Consider the following 16,828-nt stretch of genomic DNA (forward strand, 5'->3'; position numbering starts at 1 on the left):
TCTTCTTACTTTCAGAGGAGTAACAGATTAGAGAGATGGGCCAAAACTAACAAAATGAAGTTCAACAGGGACAAATGCAAGATACTCCACTTTGGCAGAAAAAATGAAATGCAAAGAGACAGAATGGGGGACACGTAGCTTGAGAGCAGTACATGTGAAAAAGATCTTGGAGTCCTCATGGACAGGAAGATGAACATGAGCCAACAATGTGATGCGGCGGCAAAAAAAAGCCAATGGGATTTTGGCTTGCATCAATAGGAGTCTAGTGTCTAGATCCAGTCATGCTCCCCATGCTCTATTCTGCCTTGGTTAGACCACACCTGGAATATTGTGTCCAATTCTGGGCACCACAATTGAAGGGAGATATTGACAAACTGGAATGTGTCCAGAGGAGGGTGACTAAAATGATCAAGGGTCTGGAGAACAAGCCCTATGAGGAGCGGCTTAAGGAGTTGGGCATGTTTAGCTTGAAGAATAGAAGGCTGAGAGGAGACATGATAGCCATGTATAAATATGTTGGAGGAAGCCACAGAGAGGAGGGAGCAAGCTTGTTTTCTGCTTCCCTGGAGACTAGGATGTGGAACAATGGCTTCAAAGTACAAGAAAGGAGATTCCATCTGAACATGAGGAAGAACTTCCTGACTGTGAGAGCTGTTCAGCAGTGGAACTCTCTGCCCTGGAGTGTGGTGGAGGCTACTTCCAATCCAACCCCATTCTGCCAAGAAGCAGGAAAATTACCTTCAAAGCACCCTGACAGATGGCCATCCAGCCTCTGTTTAAAAGCCTCCATAGAAGGAGCCTCCACCACACTCCGGGGCAGAGAGTTCAGTGCAACCCCCTGCCAAGAAGCAAAAATATTGCATTCAAATCACCCCTGACAGATGGCCATCCAGCCTCTGTTTAAAAGCTTCCAAAAAAGGAGCCTCCACCACACTCCGGGGCAGAGAGTTCCACTGCTGAACAGTTCTCACAGTCAGGAAGTTCTTCCTCATGTTCAGATGGAATCTCCTTTCTTGTAGTTTGAAGCCATTGCTCCGCGTCCTAGTCTCCAAGGAAGCAGAAAACAAGCTTGCTCCCTCCTCCCTGTGGCTTCCTCTCACATATTTATACATGGCTATCATATCTCCTCTCAGCCTTCTCTTCTTCAGGCTAAGCATGCCCAGCTCCTTAAGCCGCTCCTCATAGGGCTTGTTCTCCAGACCCTTGATCATTTGCTCCTCATCATGGAAGCTCACCCCCTTCAACAAAAGTTGCATTTTTCAAAACTTTCAAATGAAAGTCCGTCGATTTACGCAAGAGAATTTCTTGATAGCCCAATTCAAAGTCTTAATGCTATCTTCTCTGACCTTTGGTGACATCCAAAACTTCTTCAATTAAGAAGACTTCTTGGCCTTTGAGACATCTTCTACCCCCAAAAACGAGAGAATTATCTATATTTAACCAATCTCATGCCTGTGACCTTGGCTGATTAAAGGAGACATCTGATGTGGAAAGCAATGTGTTGAGTTTTTTAAGAGAAATGCGTAAGAAGGAAAGTGACGGCATGGAGATGTACGGTATATATACATCTGCCGTCCCCGAGGCAAACACCTGAAGAGGTTCTCCAACCCAACATCTCACAAAAGGAGCCATCAATGAAGATCGGGACCATGTCGCAAAGCACTAGAGCCTTCTGCTTGTTCTGGATCCTGGCTTTCTCTTCCGCTTGCTACATCCAGAACTGCCCCATCGGAGGGAAGCGCTCCATCCTCGATATGGACGTCCGAAAGGTAGGACTTGAGGGGCATCTCCACTGCAGAAGTAATGCAGTTTGATACCACTTTTAGCTGCCATTGCTTCAATGCTGTGGAATCATGGGATTTGTAGTTTGTTGAAGCACTAACACTCTTTGGTAGAGAAGGCTAAAAAGACTTTGCAAAGCTACACCATCATGATTCCATAGCATTGAGCCAGGGCATTTAAAGTGGTGTTAAACCGCATTAATTCTACAATGTGAATGCACCTGGAGAAGTTGGGTGGCAGAAGATTAATTGGGTCTATTCCCTGCTAAATGATGACAATTGATCCGTTTGTTTGTTTAGTTCTGAATTTGCAATGTCATGAGATTTTGTTCTCTTTGTCTTTACTTTACACCGTTTTGTGAATTTTATTTATTTCGGTTACTTCTACCCCGCCCTTCTCACCCCAGAGGGGACTCAGGGCGGCTTACAAAGGCACAATTCGATGCCAACATCACATAACAGTAGTATAAAACAATCTAGCAGCAATTAACAGTTAAGAAACAGTTTCTGCATTTAACAATAAAACCAATAAAACCACTAAAAACCAATTGCACCTTGTTAACAGTCAGCGTTCGCCATCTCATAGTCCAGTTTCCAATTCCACTTTGTCAGTCCTGTCAGTACTAACCGTCTGACTGTCCTTATCTAGTTGTCAGATTGCCCAAAGGCCTGGTCCCACAACCATGTCTTTGCTTTCCTCCTGAAGGAGAGGAGGGAAGTTGATGACCTAATTCCCCCCGGGAGTGAGTTCCACAGGTGAGGAGCCACCACTGAGAAGGCCCTGCACCTCACTTGTGATAGCGGTGGGGTAGAAAGCAGGGCCCCCCCAGATGATCTCAAACTCCGGGGTGGGACGTAGAGGGAGATGTGTTCGGACAGGTACACTGGACCGGAACCGTATAGGGTTTTGTAGGTCAAAACCAGCACCTTGAATTGTGCTCGGAACTGGACCAGCAGCCAGTGGAGCTGACACAGCAGGGGGGTGGTGTGCTCCCTGTATGACGCTCCGGTGAGTAATCTGGCTGCCGCTCACTGGACCAGTTGAAGTTTCCGAACAGTCTTCAAGGGCAACCCCACGTAGAGTGCGTTGCAGTAGAGCGTGGACCACTGTGGCCAGATCAGACTTCCCAAGGTACGGGCGCAGCTGGCGCACAAGTTTTAATTGTGCAAAAGCTCTCCCAGCCACCGCTGAGACCTGGGGTTCCAGGCTCAGCGATGAGTCCAGGATCACTCCCAAGCCGCAAACCTGCGTCTTCAGGGGGAGTGTAACCCCGTCCAGCATAGGCTGTAACCCTATACCCTGTTCGGCCTTACGACTGACCAGTAGGACCTCTGTCTTGTCTGAATTCAATTTCAATTTGTTAGCTCTCATCCAGTCCGACACAGCAGCCAAGCACCGATTCAAGGTTTGGACAGCCTTCTTGGTGACAGGTGAGAAGGAGTGACAGATTTGGACATCATCTGCATAGAGATAACACCTCATTCCAAAACTCCGAATGATCTCCCCCAGCGGCTTCATGTAGATTTTTGTTCATTAATAGTAGTTTGCATTCTGTTGCAGTTGCTTTATGTATTGGCTTATGTGCTTTATAATTGTGCGTTTTGATATAATAATAATAATAATAATAATAATAATAATAATAATAATAAATTTATTTATACCCCACCACCATCTCCCCAAGGGACTCGGAGCGGCTTACATGAGGCCAAGCCCAACAACACATCAATAAGAACAAAAAGCAATAAACACAATTAATATAAATCACATATAAACAATAACCAATAAACAGTAACACACAAAGATTTGAAAACCTATGGCCGGGCCAAATGTAATAGTTTAAAATTTAAAAAATAAATGCTGGGCATGAACAAGGTAGGATATATCTGGTATAGGGTTTTAAAAGAAATGAGGGAGCGCAGTCCATCCTAAACCAATAGTAAAGTGCATTCTGAGGACATATTGCTGGGAATTTTCCTCATTCTGGGAAGGCACACTGGAACAACTATGTTTTCAGACTCCTCCTAAAGCAGTGGTTCTCAACCTGGGGGTCGGGACCCCTGGAGGTGTCGTGAAGGGGTGTCAGGGGGGTCAGCAAAGACCATCAGAAAACACAGTATTTTCTGTTGGTCATGGGGGTCTCTGTGTGGGAAGTTTGGCCCAATTCTATCATTGTTGGGGTTCAGAAGGCTCCTTGATTGTAGGTGAACTATAAATCCCAGCAAGTACAACTCCCAAATCTCAAGGTCTATTTTCCCAAAACCCCATGAGTGTTCACATTTGGGCATATGGAATATCCGTGCCAAGTTTGGTCCAGATCCATCATTGTTGGAGTCTAGAGTGCTCTCTGGATATAGGCGAACTTCAACTCCCAAACTCAAGGTCAATGCCCACCAAACCCTTCCTGAATTTTCTGTTGGTCATGGGAGTTCTGTGTGCCAATTTTGGTTCAATTCCATTGTTGGTGGGGTTCAGAATGCTCTTTGTTTACAGGCTAACTATAAATCCTAGCAACTACAACTCCCAAATGGCAAAATCAATCCCCCTGCCAACCCCACCAGTATTCAGATTTGGGCATACTGGGTATTTGTGCCAAATTTGCTCCAGTGAATGAAAATACGTCCTGCAGATCATTATTTACATGGCGATTCATAATGTTAGGGTTATGGTTGGGGGTCACCACAACATGAGGAACTGTATTAAGGGGTCATGGCATTAGGAAGGTTGAGAACCACTGTCCTAAAGACTGCCAATGTTGGCGCATGCCTGATGTCCTTGGGAAGTGAGTTCCAGAGTCAGGGGGCCACCACCGAGAAGGCCCTCTCCCTCATTCTCACCAATTGCACCTGCGAAGGAGGCGGGAGTGCGAGCAGGGCCTGTCCAGATGATTGAAGAGATCGTGTGGGTTCGTACACAGAAATGCGGTCATATGTATCTTGTTCTATGTATTTTATATTGATATGTTCTGGCTGTTGTATCCACCTTGATCCATTAGGAGTAGTGGGTAACAACATGTTGTTGTTGTTGTTGCACAATATAACACAGTTTTTGTTCCTGGGTTATAAATGCCATTTCCTAATTGGTTCTATCATAAAAACATGGAAAAAAGTGTATTAAATTACAGAAGGGACATCCTGTAACACAATTTGCTATAGTTTTCCAATGAATGCCTCATCGAGTCTCAACCAATTCAGCGTAAGTTTGTGGCAGCCACAAAAATGACGTTTCTGAAGCAGAACTACTACTTTCAAAGTAAGGAACACACAATTAAACAGGAAATGACACTTTCAAACCAGGAATAAAATTTGTTACATAGTTTTGTTTTTTTCCATATCAAGAGCAACTTGAGAAACTGTAAGTCACTTCTGGTTTGAGAGAATTGACAGTCTGCAAGGACGTTGCCCAGGGGTAGTCTGCAATCCTGCCCGGGAATGCCCGGATGTTTTGATGTTTTACCATCCTTGTGGGAGGCTTCTCTCATGTCATGGGAAGCTGGAGCTGACAGAGGGAGCTCAACCAGCTCACCCTGAATTCGAACTGCTGATCTTCAGTCAGCAGCCCTGCCAGCACAAAGGTTTAACCCACTGTGCCACCGGGAGCTCCTATTACATAGTGTTATAAATTGATTGGTAGAGAAAATGGGGGTATACATATAAAAACCAGTCAAAGTGGTCCCAGTGGTGATCGGCACACTGGGCGCAGTGCCTAAAGACCTTGGCCTGCACTTAAACACAATCAGCGCTGACAAAATTGCCAGCTGCAGAAAGCCATCTTACTGGGATCTGTATGCATTATCAACCAATACATCACACAGTCCTAGACACTTGGGAAGTGTCTGACGTGTGATCCAATACAACAGCAAGCAGAGTGATCTTGTCTGCTGTGGAATAATCTTGTTGTATTTCTAATAATAATAATAATAATAATAATAATAATAATAATAATAATCTATATAAATAAAAATGTAATGTTCGTTTGTGGGATTAACAAAATTCAAAAACCACTGGACGAATGCACACCAAATTTGGACACAAGACACCTAACAACCTAATGTATGTCCTTCACTCAAAATAAGTTGATTTTGTCATTTGGGAGTTGTAGCTGCTGGGATTTATAGTTCACCTACAATCAAAGAACATTCTGATCCCCACCAACGGAATTGAACCAAACCGGGATTGTGGCGCAGCACGCTGAGTGTCAGCTGCATTAAGATCCCTCTGACCAAAAGGTCATGAGTTCGAAGCCAGCCCGGGTTGGAGTGGGTTTCCAACCTTTTGTGTGTAGCCTGTTGTCGACATTTGCAACCCGAAAGACAGTTGCATCTGTCAAATAGGAAAATAAGGTACCACCTTAAAGTGTGGGGAGGCTAAATTAACTGATTTATGAGGCCATAAAAAAGACTCCAGCAAAGCATTCCTGTGGGGAAGCAGGCGGGGAATGTAGAAGTGCTTCATCAGTGTCGCAATGGACGATGAAAGCAGCAGCAGCTCCCTGGCGGCCAGAAAAAGTTAAATAGCCTCTGTGTATGTCTGTGTATGTTTGTATGTCAAAAATTGGCATTGAATGTTTGCCATATATGTGTACATTGTAATCCGCCCTGAATCCCCTGCGGGGTGAGAAGGCCGGAATATAAAAGCTGTAAATAATAATAATAAAATAAATAACTTGGCCCAAAGTTCTCCCATGACCAACAGAAAATACTGGAAGGGTTTGGTGGGCAGTGTCCTTTGATTTTGGAGTTGTAGTTCACTTACATCCAGAGATCACTGTGGACTCCAACAATGATGGGTCTGGACCAAACTCTACACGAATACTCAATATGCCCAAATGTGAACACTGGTGGAGTTTGGGGAAAATGGAATCTTGACATTTGGGAGTTGTAGTTCCTGGGATTTATAGTTCACCTACAATCAAAGAACATTCTTAATCCCACCAACGATAGAATTGGGCCAAACCTCCCACACAGAACCCCCATGTGGGCCACAGCAACGCGTGGCAGGGGACGGCTAGTAATAATAATAATAATGCCAAATTGCTTCAGCCGCAAAGTGTTTGCCCAACCAGATGTGCCAAGCAGCTCTGGGTGAAATCACCTTTTGTGCTTGTGTTTCCCACCAGTGCCTCTCTTGTGGTCCTAGAAACCGGGGCCACTGCTTTGGGCCCAACATCTGCTGTGGGGAAGAACTGGGGTGCTACTTCGGCACGGCCGAAGCACTGCGTTGCCAAGAAGAGAACTTCCTCCCCACGCCGTGCGAGTCTGGAAGGAAACCCTGCGGCAACGGCGGAGGGACCTGCGCGTCCTCTGGCATCTGCTGCAACAATGGTAAGAGCAATGGTGCATATTAAGATCTCTCAATCAACCAAAAATCAAGCCAAAGCTCCTCCCTATTTGCTTGGGTACAGGGTTATTATTTAAGGTGATGTCAGACCAAAGCAGAACAGAGTGTACCCTATCCTATTGCTGTACCTCCCCTCAATATAGACATTATCCTCCTATTGATGTAGCCTAGAATCGCATTGGCCATTTTAGATGCTGCAACACACTCATGCTTATGGTCAGCTTGTGGTCCTAGATCTCCTTCACCTGGACTATTTCCAAACCAGGCATAATTTCTCACAATTATAAATGTATTGTCGATGGCTTTCATGGCCTGAATCACTGGGTTGTTGTAGGTTTTTTTTGGGCTATATGGCCATGGTCTAGAGGCATTCTCTCCTGATGTTTCACCTGCATCTATGGCAAGCATCCTCAGAGGTAGTGATAGGTACCTCTGAGGATGCTTGCCATAGATGCAGGCGAAACGTCAGGAGAGAATGCCTCTAGACCATGGCCATATAGCCCGAAAAAACCTACAACAACCCAGTCTCACAATGATACAATGAGGCGGAGATGTTTTATTTTTAACTTTTGCATACCTTTTAGTGATATATACTATTTTGATGTGATAGTTTCAATTGGGTTTAAAATGCGGTTGTTGGGTTTAGGAAGTTGAATCCTTTTCTGAGCCAATTCTGTGATAAAGGTGGCATATAGATGAATACACACACACACACACACACACACACACCATGACTACTATTTGGGGTATTTATAGAGATCAGATTATAGAGAATTATATTCCCCATAATTATAATTCCTGTATAAATGAAAAAAAGCTAAATGACAATACAGAAAAAAGGAAGGAAGAAGGAGGAAGGGGAGAAAAGAAAAAAAAAAAGAAAGGAAGGAAGGATGGAAGGAAGGGGAGAAGGAAACATGGAAGCAAAGAGAGAAGGAAGGAAGGAAAGAGGTAGAGAAGGAAGAAAGGAGAGAAAGAGGTAGGGAAAGAAACAGGGGGAAGGAAGGAAAGTTAGAGAAGGAAGGAAGGAGAGAAGGAAAGAAACAGGGAAAGAAGGAAGGAAAGAGGGAGCGAAGGAAGGAAAGAGGGAGCGAAGGAAGGGGGAAGATGTAGAGAAAGAGGGAGGAAAGGTAAGAAGGAAAGAGAGAAGGAAGAAAAGAGAGACAGCAGAAGAGAAAGAACAAGAGGGAAGGAAGGAAAGAGATAGAGAAGGAAGGAAGAAGAGAAGGGAAGACGGGAAGGAAGGAAGGAAAGAGGGAGTGAATGAAGGAGGGAAAGAAGGAGAGAAAGAGGGAAGGTTGGCCACAGCAACGTGTGGCGGGTACAGCTAGTTTTTATTTATATAGATGATGATGATGATGATGATGATGATGATGATGATTATTATTATTATCCCACATTTTTCTCTCCATATGGAGATTCAAAGTGGCATTCCGGATTTGGATTCCTACATCACTGAAGTGGAGAACAAAGGCCCCTTCTACACAGTTCTTATATTCCAGGATCTGATCCCAGATTATCTTCTTATCCCAGATTATATGGCAGTGGAGACTCATATAATCCAGTTCAAAGCAGATAACCTGGGATCAGATCCTAGGATATAAGGAGAGTATAGAAAGGGCCTTACTTCAGGTTTAACTTGAAAGGATCTGTCCAAAGTGCTGAACTTTTCTCCTTTAATCTTTGGATTTAATATCCTGAGCAAATTCACCATCCTGTCAATATTCTGCCACTGTGATGCAGCATCATTTCTTCTACCAAGAAAATGTCATTTAATGTGATATTATATGATATAATATAATAATAATAGAATTGAGGCTGGTGCTTCTGACATTTTTCAGCTTCAGACAGTGGTGTTTCTGATAGAAATGTTCCATCATTATCTAATCCACTACAAAATAGCTCTACATTGACCAAAAACACAGGATCTGCACTGTAGAATTAATGCAGTTTACCTGCCCTGGGATTTGTAGTTTTACAAGGCCTTTAGTCTTCTCTGCCAAAGAGGGCTGGCGCCTCACCAAACTACAGATCCCAGGATTTCATAGTAGGAGAATGTCCCAAATATATATATTTATGTTTTATGACATATTTTTCCTTTCTCTTTCAGAGGGCTGTATGATAGATTCTGGATGCGATCAAGAATGAGACGACTTGAGGGATGAGACAACATGCAAAAAAAACCCTTTTAGATTATGAACTTGTAGGCAACTGTGCCGAAGAGATGTTCCTTTCTATTGCAAACAAAACATGTATGTCGGGAGAAGTGGCGAAAACCTTTGTCTGAAGTATAACTTGTATAACAAACCTCTGTAATATGTGTTGTTCCAGCTTTTCAATAAAGTTATTTAAAGGTCCATTGCATATATACATATATGTAAGTTTTCTTACGGTTAACAAAATGGGTTGTGTGCTTATTTACATATTCAGTTAATTAAAAGGAACAGCCTAAGATAGAAAAATAGATAGAAATTGTATCTATCTATCTATCTATCTATCTATCTAGCAATATCTAAATATATTAAATATATATATATTGGAACAACCCAAGCCTGATAGATATATAGGTAGATATAAATTCTATCTATCTATCTATCTATCTATCTATCTATCTATCTACCTATCTACCTAACTTTCTATCTATCTATCTATCTATCTATCTATCTATCTATCTATCTATCTATCAGGCTTGGATTGTTCCAAAATTTATATCTATATATTCTTCCAAAATTTATATCTATCTATCTATCTATCTATCTATCTAGTGATCTCTAAATATTTATTTATTTATTTATTTATTTATTTATTACTTGCACTTGTTAACCGCCGCTCTCAGCCCTAGGGCGACTCGTGGCGGTGTACAAAACATAGAGAAAACAACAATTTACAATGATTCAAGACCACAACACAACATCTTACTAATACAAACATCTAATTAAACTAAAAATCCGCTTCGTCTTATTTTGGGGTCATAATCAATCTCATGGTCGTAGTCCATTCCGGTCGTCATTCCGATAACATAGCACTCAGTTGAAGGCCTGCTCGAAGAGCCATGTTTTCAGGCCCTTACGGAAGGCCATAAGGGAGGGCGCCTGTCTAATTTCAGCAGGGAGGGAGTTCCATAGCCGGGGGGCCACCACCGAGAAGGCCCGCTCTCTTGTCCCCACCAGGCGTGCCTGTGAGGCAGGCGGGACCGAGAGAAGGGCCTCCCCAGATGATCTCAAGGTCCTCGTGGGCTCGTAGGCCGAGATGCGGTCCGCAAGGTATTTTGGGCCGGAACCGTTTAGGGCTTTGTAGGATAGCACCAGCACCTTGAATTGGGCCCGGTAGCAAATCGGCAGCCAGTGGAGCTGGGACAGCAAGGGCGTTGTATGCTCCCTGCGTCCCGCTCCAGTTAACAACATGGCTGCCGCGCGCTGGACTAGCTGGAGCTTCCGGGCCGTCTTCAAGGGCAGCCCCACGTAGAGAGCGTTGCAGTAGTCGAGGCGGGATGTGACCAAAGCGTGTACCACCGTGGCCAAGTCAGACTTCCCAAGATACGGGCGCAGCTGGCGCACGAGCCTAAGCTGTGCAAATGCTCCCCTGGTCACCGCTGAAACCTGGGGATCCAGGCTCAGCGATGAATCCAGGGTCACACCCAAGCTGCGAACCTGCGCCTTCAAGGGGAGTGCGACCCCGTCCAGCACAGGCTGTAACCCTATACCCTGCTCGGCCTTGCGACTGACCAGGAGTACCTCTGTCTTGTCTGGATTTAATTTCAGTTTGTTCGCCCTCATCCAGACCGTTACAGCGGCCAGGCACCGGTTCAGGACTTCGACAGCCTCCTTAGTAGCAGGTGGGAAGGAGTGACAGAGTTGGACGTCATCTGCGTACAGGTGACACCGCACCCCGAAACTCCGGATGATCTCACCCAGCGGCTTCATGTAGATGTTAAACAGCATGGGGGACAGTATGGAGCCCTGAGGAACCCCACAGGTCAAAGGCTGTGGTGTTGAACAGGAGTCCCCCAATAACACCTTCTGGGTACGGCCCTCCAGAAATGACTGGAGCCACTGCAAAGCAGTGCCCCCAAGACCCATCTCTGCAAGGCGTCCCAGAAGAATACCGTGGTCGACGGTATCGAAGGCCGCTGAGAGGTCCAGGAGCACCAACAGGGACACACTCCCCCTGTCTAGCTCCCGGCGGAGATCATCTACTAAGGCGACCAAGACCGTCTCGGTACCATGTCCCGGTCTGAAACCAGACTGTGCCGAATCCAGATAATCCGTGTCTCTCAAGAATACCTGGAGTTGTGAGGCCACCACGCTTTCCATGACTTTGCCCAAGAAGGGAAGATTGGAAACAGGCCGAAAGTTGTCAAATTTGGTGGGGTCCAATGATGGTTTCTTCAACAGCGGCTTTATGATAGCCTGTTTTAGGCTCGCTGGAATCTTGCCTTCCCGAAGGGAGGCATTAACCACCACCGTTACCCACTCAGCCAATCCCCCTCTGGCTTCTTTCAGAAGCCAGGATGGGCAGGGGTCTAGGATGGACGTGGTGGGCCTCATTCCTCCAAGTATCTTGTCCACATCCTCGGGCTTCACAAACTGAAAAGAATCCATCAAAATAGGACAAGCAGGTGCTTGTGTCACATCCACGGAGACTGCATTTAATGTGGCGTCCAGCCCAGAACGGATCAAAGCGACTTTGTCTGCAAAGAACCGAGCAAATGCTTCACAGCGCGTGGCCGAATTGTCAGGGCTCCCACCTGAAGTAGGGGGAGTTAAAAGACCTCTGACAATCCGAAACAACTCCGCCGGACGGTTTTTTGCAGACGCAATAGTGGCCGCAAAGAAAGTTTTCTTTGCGGCTTTTATTGCCGCGGCATATGCCCTTAGAAAGGACACAAACCGTGCTCGATTTGGCTCGCTTGGGTCCGAGCGCCACACGCTCTCTAGTTCCCTCTTCCTTCGCTTCATCGCTGCCAGCTCCTCAGTGAACCAAGGGGCTGGTTTAGCTCGGTTACTTGAGAGGGGACGTTCCGGAGCGATCCTGTCAATTGCCCTGGTCATCTCCCCATTCCAGAGAGCGACCAAGGCCTTGACATGGTCACCTACCAAGGTAGCGGGGAAATCCCCAAGAGCCGTCAGGAATCCGTTCGGATCCATAAGCCTCCTGGGGCGGACCATCTTAATAGGTCCTCCACCTTTGCGGAGGTTAGGGGGCGCAGTAAGCCTAAATCTGATCAGGAAGTGGTCGGTCCATGGCAACGGAGAGATAGACAACTCCTCCACACCGCCACCCTGCTCCCATCCCTGGCAGAAAACCAAGTCCAATGTGTGTCCAGCGCAGTGGGTGGGGCCAGTTATTTGTTGGGACAGCCCCATGGTTGCCATGGCAGACATGAAGTCCTGAGCCGCTCCTGTGAGGGTCGCCTCGGCATGGATGTTGAAGTCCCCCAGCACAAGAAGCCGTTGGGACTCCACCGCCAGGCTCGAGACCACCCCCGCTAGCTCAGGTAGGGAGACTGTAGTGCAGCGAGGTGGACGGTACACTACAAGAATCCCTATTCTGTCCCGGTCACCCACCCTCAGGTGGACGCATTCGAAATTTGTGGTCTGCGGGATGGGACTCCTGGTCAGATGGATGGAATCTCTATAGACCACTGCGACCCCGCCTCCCCGTCCTCCGGCTCTTGGTTGGTGTTGCACGGAGAAGCCTGGAGGACAAAGCTGGGAGAGGTTTACGCCCCCAGCTTCATCCAACCAGGTCTCCGTGATGCACGCCAGATCTGCCCGCTCCTCCAGGATTAAATCCTGGATCCAGGTCGTTTTTCCGTTGACAGATCTGGCGTTCAACAACACCACCTTCAAACCAGAGGGCCCGCTCACCTGGTTACACCAATTTACCTTAGGAGACCGGTTGGGGGTTGTTAATATGGATAAGCGGTCCGAATTAGGCCGAATTCGAGGTCTCCTTTTCCCGCATCTCCTCCTTCCCACCACGACCTCTATGGGGGCCCCTCGGCTAATGGAACACCTCCCCCCCTCCATGCCGCAATCTATACAGTAAATGTACAGTACAGTAAATGTACTTCTAAATACATTAAAAGACATGTATACCCTTGGTTACAAAAGCAAAAACCCAAGACTGCTATAAATATACATAAAATAACATCTATATATCTATCTAATCTATTCTAATCTAAACACATTAAAAGGTTTGATGTATTAATCTAAATACATTTAAACTGTGGTTTAAAAAGGAAAAGTACAAGACTTAAAATCATTTATATCTATCTATCTAATATATTTTGCCTGTTCGTTTGTTTGCTTTGTTCTGTTAGAAATGTAATATAATTGGCTGGTTGCCCTGACACAACAAATAAATATAATATAATATAATATAATATAATTTATTATAATATATTCTGTTCTATATACATTAAAAAGCATGTAACTTTGTTTAATAAAAAAGAACAACCCTAGAAAGACAGATAGATAGGTAGATAATAAAAATCATTTTCTATCTATATCTAATATTAACAGACATATATCTTTTGTTACAAACAAAAACAGCTGCCCTGAGAGAAGGGCGAGGTACAAATATTTGAAATAAATAAATAAAAATAAATAAATATTAAAATAACTTCTATCTATCTGATATATTTTAATCTAAATACATTTAAAGACATTTGATTAAAAAAGGATCAACCCAAGACCGTTATAACCCAAGGCTGTTATAAATAGACATTAAAATATTTATATCAATCTATCTAATCTATTTTAATCTAAATACATTAAGAGACATATATCTTGGGTTGTTCTTTTTTAGCCAAAGGTCTATGTTTTTAATGTATTTAGATGAAAATAGATTAGATAGATAGAAATATACATTAAAACATTTATATCTATCTACCTATCTATCTATGTCAAAATATATTAAAATACACACATATATATATATTGGAACAACCCAAGACTGCTATAAATATATATTAAAATCATATCTATCTATATCTAAATATATTAAAATAGATATCTATCTTTTGGAACAACCCAACTGCTGTAAATACACATTAAAATCATATCTATCTATCTATCTCTAAGCACATTAAGAGACATATGTTTGGTTAAAAAAGGAACAAGCCAAGACTGCTATAAATATACATTAAAATCATTTGCATCTATCTATCTATCTATCTATCTATCACTAAATATATTAATATATATATCTTTTGGAAGAACCCAAATGCCATAAATACACATTAAAATCATATCTATCTATCTATCTATCTATCTATCTCTAAGCACATTAAAAGACATATGTTTGGTTAAAAAAGAAATAAGCCAAGACTGCTATAAATATACATTAAAATAATTTACATCTATCTATCTATCTATCTATCTAATCTAATCTAAATACATTTAAGACATATACCTTTGGTTAAAAAAGGAATAAACCAAGACTGATATAAATATACATTAAAATCATGTGTATCTATCTATTTATAACTAAATATATTAAAATATATATATCTATCATTTGGAAGAACCCAACTGCCGTAAATGCACATTAAAATCATATCTATCTATCTATCTATCTCTAAACACATTAAAAGACATATGTTTGGTTAAAAAAAGGAACAACCCAAGACTGCCATAAATATACATTAAAATAATTTCTATCTATCTATCTAATCTAAATACATTTAAGAGATATACCTTTGGTTAAAAAAGGAACCCAAGAATGCTATAAACATATATAAAAACATTTCTATCTAAACCTAAACATATTAAAAGACATAGATATATCTTTTGAAACAAACTGACTGCTGTAAATAAACATTAAAATCATTTATATCTATCTATTTATCTATAAATATATTAAACGGTGAATGTGTGTGTGTGTGTATGTATGTGTGTGTATGTATGTATGTGTATATATATATATATATGGAACAAGCCAAGACTGCTATAAATATATTTGTTGTTGTTGTTCATTCGTTCAGTCGTCTCTGACTCTTCGTGACCTCATGGACCTGCCCACGCCAGAGCTCCCTGTCGGCCGTCACCACCCCCAGCTCCCTCAAGGTCAGTCCAGTCACTTCAAGGATGCCATCCATCCATCTTGCCCTTGGTCGGCCCCTCTTCCTTTTGCCTTCCACTTTCCCCAGCATCATTGTCTTCTCCAGGCTTTGCTGTCTCCTCATGATGTGGCCAAAGGACTTCAACTTTGTCTCTAGTCTCCTTCCCTCCAATGAGCAGTCGGGCTTTATTTCCTGGAGGATGGACTGGTTGGATCTTCTCGCAGTCCAAGGCACTCTCAGCACTTTCCTCCAACACCACAGCTCAAAAGCATCTCTCTTCCTTCGCTCAGCCTTCCCTAAGGTCCAGCTCTCACATCCGTAGATTACTACAGGGAATACCATGGCTTTGACTAGGCAATGGATCTTTGTTGCCAGTGCGATGTCTCTACTTTTTGCTATTTTATTGAGATTGGACATTGCTCTCCTCCCAAGAAGTAAGCATCTTCTCATTTCCTGGCCACAGTCTGCGTCTGCAGTCATCTTCACGCCTAGAAATACAAAGTCTGTCACGGCCTCCACATTTTCTCCCTCTATTTCCCAGTTGTCAATCATTCTTGTTGCCATAATCTTGGTTTTTTTGAGGTTGTGAATGTTTCTTCCAGCAATTTTCACCCCAACAACCTCAGATATGCAGATGACACCACTCTGATGGCTGAAAGCGAGGAGGAGCTGAGGAGCCTTCTAATCAAGGTATTTATTTATTTATCGTGTCATCAGCAACCATTGTATTACAATTCTAACAGAGCAAAACAAACACAGAGATTAAAAAGAAAAAGAAAGAAAAAGAAAGAAAAAGAAAGAAAGAAAAACCACACAGATTTTGTAAATTTGGTATTTGGTTAAATGTCCTTTGACCAGTATCTGGCCACTTGGAGTGCCTCTGGTGTTGCCGCAAGAAGGTCCTCCATTGTGCATGTGGCAGGGCTCAGGGTGCATTGCAGCAGGTGGTCAGTGGTTTGCTCTTCTCCGCACTCGCATGCCGAGGATTCCACTTTGTGGCCCCATTTCTTCAGATTGGCTCTGCATCTCGTGGTGCCCGAGTGTAGTCTGTTCAGCGCCTTCCAAGTCGCCCAGTCTTCTGAGTGCCCAGGGGGGAGTCTCTCATCTGGTATCACCCATGAATTGAGGTGCTGGGTTTGGCCCTGCCACTTTTGGACTCTCGCTTGCTGCGGTGTTCCAGTGAGTGTCTCTGTAGATCTAAGAAAACTATCTAATCAAGGTGAAAGCTATCTATCTACCTCTAAAGACGTTAAAAGGCATATACCTTTGGTTAAAAAAATGGACAACCCAAGAATGTTATAAATATACATTATAAATAATAATAATAATAATAATAATTTGTAGACAGCTCAGGGAAATTTACACATACAGAGGCAAACATTAAATGCCCGACATATACCAAAACATTACAGCAATAGAACATAATACAAAATAATAACAGTATTATACTAATGAAATAAAATTAAATTAGTGTGTTTGTGGGTTTTCTATCAGGATTCCACAGCAGTCAAAGTAGTGCGTCGAACTGCATTTCCCGAGGCACTCCTCTCGTACTTCCGGTGAGGGGTCTAGCTGGGCTCTGCAGAGTGGAAATAGGAGAGGAGACTACATTTCCCGTGGTGCCTCGGTGCCACTTCCGGTC

The 16,828-nt window shown here is 43.5% G+C and overlaps 1 protein-coding gene across 1 annotated transcript; it reads left to right on the top strand.

Moving 5' to 3' along the window:
• Window positions 1–1,599: 1,599 nt before the first annotated feature.
• On the top strand, window positions 1,600–9,475 carry LOC132775518 (neurophysin 1). Its single transcript, XM_060776238.2, has 3 exons — window positions 1,600–1,769; window positions 6,898–7,102; window positions 9,229–9,475. Exons 1-3 carry the CDS (start codon window positions 1,635–1,637, stop codon window positions 9,264–9,266), a joined length of 378 nt encoding a protein of 125 aa, XP_060632221.2. The 5' UTR covers window positions 1,600–1,634; the 3' UTR covers window positions 9,267–9,475.
• Window positions 9,476–16,828: the final 7,353 nt, after the last annotated feature.

This window comes from Anolis sagrei, chromosome 5 (genome assembly GCF_037176765.1).
Source record: "Anolis sagrei isolate rAnoSag1 chromosome 5, rAnoSag1.mat, whole genome shotgun sequence".
NCBI lineage: Eukaryota > Metazoa > Chordata > Lepidosauria > Squamata > Dactyloidae > Anolis > Anolis sagrei.